This window comes from Salvelinus sp. IW2-2015, unplaced genomic scaffold (assembly GCF_002910315.2).
Source record: "Salvelinus sp. IW2-2015 unplaced genomic scaffold, ASM291031v2 Un_scaffold1796, whole genome shotgun sequence".
Taxonomy (NCBI): Eukaryota; Metazoa; Chordata; class Actinopteri; order Salmoniformes; family Salmonidae; genus Salvelinus; species Salvelinus sp. IW2-2015.
In genome coordinates, this window is record NW_019943169.1 from 95,805 (window position 1) to 100,439 (window position 4,635).

A 4,635-nucleotide genomic window follows, 5' to 3' on the forward strand; every position below is an offset into this window, starting at 1 on the left:
GTGTAGTCTATAAAATCAGAGGCTGCTGGGGGGGGTGTAGTCTATAAAATCAGAGAGGCTGCTGGTGGGGGTGTAGTCTATAAAATCAGAGGCTGCTGGGGGTCACATCTTTGTTCAAGTTTGCGTGGGTCAAATAAACCCCCCTAATGATTGGTTGACGATAAAGCCTCCCACCATGCACTTGATGGCTGGAGGATACAGTTGGTGAACAGCAACTGCAGAAACGTGCAGTGAAAACTTGATGACCTTTGGTTTTTGTAAAGTTCATGCAGTGGACATGTAGAGGCTAGTTGGACCATTTTTATCCCCCATAATGCAACACTTTGAAAGGCAGTGACCAACGACGGTCACCGACTAGAGAAGATTGATCCGCCCATTGAGCCACAGTGTGTGTGTTAGAGATTACATATACACAGTAGCAGTCAAGTTGACACCTACTCATTCCAGGGTTTTTCTAAATTTTTACTACATTGTAGAATAATAGTGAAGACATGAAAAGAAAACTATGAAACGCCACATTTGGAATCATGTAGCATCCAAAAAACAAGTTAACCTAACATATATTTTAGTTTTTCAGATTCTTCAAAGTAGCCTCCCTTTGCCTTGATGACAGCTTTTCATTCTCTCAACCAGCATCATGAGGTAGTCACCTGGAATGCATTTCAATTAACAGGTGGTCTTGGTGAATGTGGAATTTCTTTCCTTCTTAATGCATTTGAGCCAATCAGTTGTGTTGTGACAAGGTAGTGGTGGTATACAGAAGATAGCCCTATTTGGTAAAAGGCCAAGTCCATATTATGGCAAGAACAGCTCAAATAAGCAAAGAGAAACGACAGTCCATCATTACTTTAAGACATGAAGGTCAGTCAATACAGAACATTTCAAGAACTTTGAACGTTTCTTCAAGTGCAGTCGCAAAAACCATGAAGAGCTATGATGAAACTGGCTCTCATGAGGACTGCCACAGACAGAGTTACCTCTGCTGCAGAGGATAAGTTCATTAGAGTTAACTGCACCTCAAATTGCAGCCCAAATAAATGCTTCAGAGTTCAAGTAACAGACAACAACAGCAACTGTTCAGAGGAGACTGCATGAATCAAGCCTTCATGGTTGAATTGCTGCAAAGAAACCACCACTAAAGGACACCAATAAGAAACTAATTGCTTGGGCCAAGAAACACGAGTAATGGACATTAGACCGGTGGAAATCTGCCATTTGGGCTGATGAATCCAAATGTGAGATTTGGCTCCAACCGCCGTGTCTTCGAGATGCAGAGTAGGTGAACGAATGATCTCTGCATGTGTCGTTCCCACCGTGAAACATGGAGGAAGTAGTGTGATTTATTTAGAATTCAAGGCTCACTTAACCAGCATGGCTACCACAGCATTCCGCAGTGATACGCCATCCCATCTGGTTTGCGCTTAGTGGGACTATCATTTTCAACAGGACAATGACCCAAAACACACCTCAGGCTGTGTACGGGCTATTTGACCAAGAAGGAGAGTGATGGAGTGCTGCATCAGATGACCTGGCCTCAACAATCACCTGACCACAACCCAAGTGAGATGGTTTGGGATGAGACGGACCACAGTGAAGGAAAAGCAGCCAACAAGTGCTCAGCATATGTGGGAACTCCTTCAAGACTGTTGGAAAAACATTCCTCATGAAGCTGGTTGAAAGAATGCCAAGAGTGTGCACAGCTGTCATCAAGGCAAAGGGTGGCTACTTTGAATAATCTCAAATATAAAATATATTTACATTTGTTTAACACTTTTTTGGTTACTACACGATTCCATGTGTGTTACTTTGTGGTTTTGATGTGGTCACTATTATTCTACAATGTAGAAAATAATAAAAATAAAGAAAAACCCTGGAATGAGTAGGTGCCCAAACTTTTGACTGGTTCTGTGTGTCTTGTGTATATAAATTCAGCAAAAAAAGAAACGTCCCTTTCAGGATCCTGTCTTTCAAAGATATTTCGTAAACATCTAAATAACTTCACAGATCTTCATTGTAAAGGGTTAAAACACTGTTTCCCATGCTTGTTCAATGAACCATAAACAATTAATGAACATGCACCTGTGGAACGATCGTTAAGACACTAACAGCTTACAGACGGTAGGCAATTAAGGTCACAGTTATGAAAACTTATGACACTAAAGAGGCCTTTCTACTGACTCTGAAAAACACCAAAAGAAAGATGCCCAGGGTCCCTGCTCATCTGCGTGAACGTGCCTTAGGCATGCTGCAAGGAGGCACAAGGACTGCAGATGTGGCCAGGACAATAAATTGCAAAGTCCGTACTGTGAGACGCCTAAGACAGCACTACAGGGAGACAGGACAGACAGATCGTCCTCGCAGTGGCAGACCACGTGTAACAACACCTGCACAGGATCGGTACATCTGAACATTACACCTGCGGGACAGGATGGCAACAACTGCTCGAGTTACACCAGGAATGCACAATCCCTCAATCAGTGCTCAGAATGTCCGCAATAGGCTGAGAGAGGCTGGACTGAGGGCTTGTAGGCCTGTTGTAAGGCAGGTCCTCACCAGACATCACCGGCAACAACGTCGCCTATGGGCACAAACCCACCGTCGCTGGACCAGACAGGTCTGGCAAAAAGTCCTCTTCACTGACGAGCCGCGGTTTTGTCTCACCAGGGGTGAATGGTCGGATTCGCGTTTATCGTCGAAGGAATGAGCGTTACGCCGAGGCTTGTACTCTGGAGCAGGATCGATTTGGAGGTGGAGTGTCCGGCATGGTCTGGGGCGCAGTGTCACAGCATCATCGGCCTGTGCTTGTTGTCATTGCAGGCAATCTAAACGCTATGCGTTACAGGGAAGACATCCTCCTCCCTCATGTGGTACCCTTCCTGCAGGCTCATCCTGACATGACCCTCCAGCATGACAATGCCACCAGCCATATTGCTGGTTCTGTGCAAGGAATGTTAGTGTTCTGCCATGGCCAGCAAAGAGCCCAGATCTCAATCCCATTGAGCACGTCTGGGACCTGTTAGATCAGAGGGTGAGGGCTTGGGCCCCCCCCCCAGAAATGTCCGGGAACCTGCAGGTGCCTTGGTGGAAGAGTGGGGTAACATCTCACAGCAAGAACTGGCAAATCTGGGGCAGTCCATGAGGAGGAGATGTACTGCAGTACTTAATGCAGCTGGTGGCCACACCAGATACTGACTGTTACTTTTGATTTCGACCCCCCTCTTTGTTCAGGGACACATTATTCCATTTCTGTTAGTCACATGTCTGTGGAACTTGTTCAGTTTATGTCTCAGTTGTTGAATCTTATGTTCATACAAATATTTACATGTTCATTGTTGTGAAAATAAACAGTTGACAGTGAAAGGACGTTTCTTTTTTTGATGAGAATATATATATTATTAATAGAGGCTTGTTTGCATAATTTATGAAACAGAGGCTGCTGGGTAGTTGACTCACTGGGGCCCTTGATGGTGACTTTGAGTTCTCCAGTCCCAGCTCCTTTGGTGAAGACTCTGAAGTCAGCTGTCTCCTTCACCCGGAGGCCTTTAGGCTGCAGACCACGGCCCTTAGCCCGGACCAGGCTGGGGTTACAAGCTGGGGGGAGGAGGGTTAGAGTTGAACACAATCTATAGTTTGAATGGATGACATTAACCCCCAGGGGAACTGCTAAATAAGGACCTGCTGAGTCACATGCACGTGTGTGTGTGTGTGTGTGTGTATAGACACCGGGTCAGTCTGGGTTTGGAGGTTTAGAGGGAGATGACACACCAGTCTATGAAAAAGGATGAGTCACAAGGAATAGTACGACACACACCGAGTCTAGCACCCGAGAGAGATCCCAGGAAGTGACAGGACAGTAGAAGGAAGAAGCTGCTCCAGAGAGAGAAGAGATCCCAGGAAGTGACAGGACAGTAGAAGGAAGAAGCTGCTCCAGAGAGAGAAGAGATACCAGCTCCTTCCATCCTTCCATGGAGAGAGAGAGAACAAAGCAGTTAGAATATATAAAAGATAAGTGACTCAAACAGAACAGCACAGCAGAAACTGAACAGCGGAAACAGCACAAATAGAACCAGAATAACAGAACAGCAGAAACTGAACAGAACCAGAACAGAACAGCAGAAACTGAACAGAACAGCAGAAACTGAACAGAACAGCAGAAACTGAACAGAACAGCAGAAACTGAACAGAACAAATAGAACCAGAATAACAGAACAGCAGAAACTGAACAGAACCAGAATAACAGAACAGCAGAAACTGAACGGAACAAATAGAACCAGAATAACATAACCAGACAAAGAAAAGTCACACTCCGCCCCATCTCCCTCTCCTGTCTCACCCTCTCCTATGTTAACAGTGAAGGGGCTCTTGCTGATCTGTCCTCCAGCGAAGGTAACGTAGATGGTGTGGGTCCCCTCCAGGGTGGGTTTGTAGGTGCAGCGGTACGAACTGTTGCCCTTATCTTCTATCTGACACACCACCACGTCCTTCTTACCCGCTGGGTCCATGACCACCACCTCCACCTCTCCCACACCAGCACCTGGAGACAGGGAGAGCCTTAGCACCTGGACACAGGGAGAGCCTTAGCACCTGGACACAGGGAGAGCCTTAGCACCTGGACACAGGGAGAGCCTTAGCACC

General features: G+C 46.1%; 1 protein-coding gene across 1 annotated transcript in view; it reads right to left on the reverse strand.

Moving 5' to 3' along the window:
• The window catches only part of flna (filamin A, alpha (actin binding protein 280)), an 84,346-nt gene that overhangs the window by 44,221 nt on the left and 35,490 nt on the right, over positions 1 to 4,635 (reverse strand). The window contains 2 exon segments of the mRNA XM_070439600.1: positions 3,454 to 3,591; positions 4,334 to 4,534. Of these exon segments, the coding sequence (XP_070295701.1) occupies positions 3,454 to 3,591; positions 4,334 to 4,534 (339 nt within the window).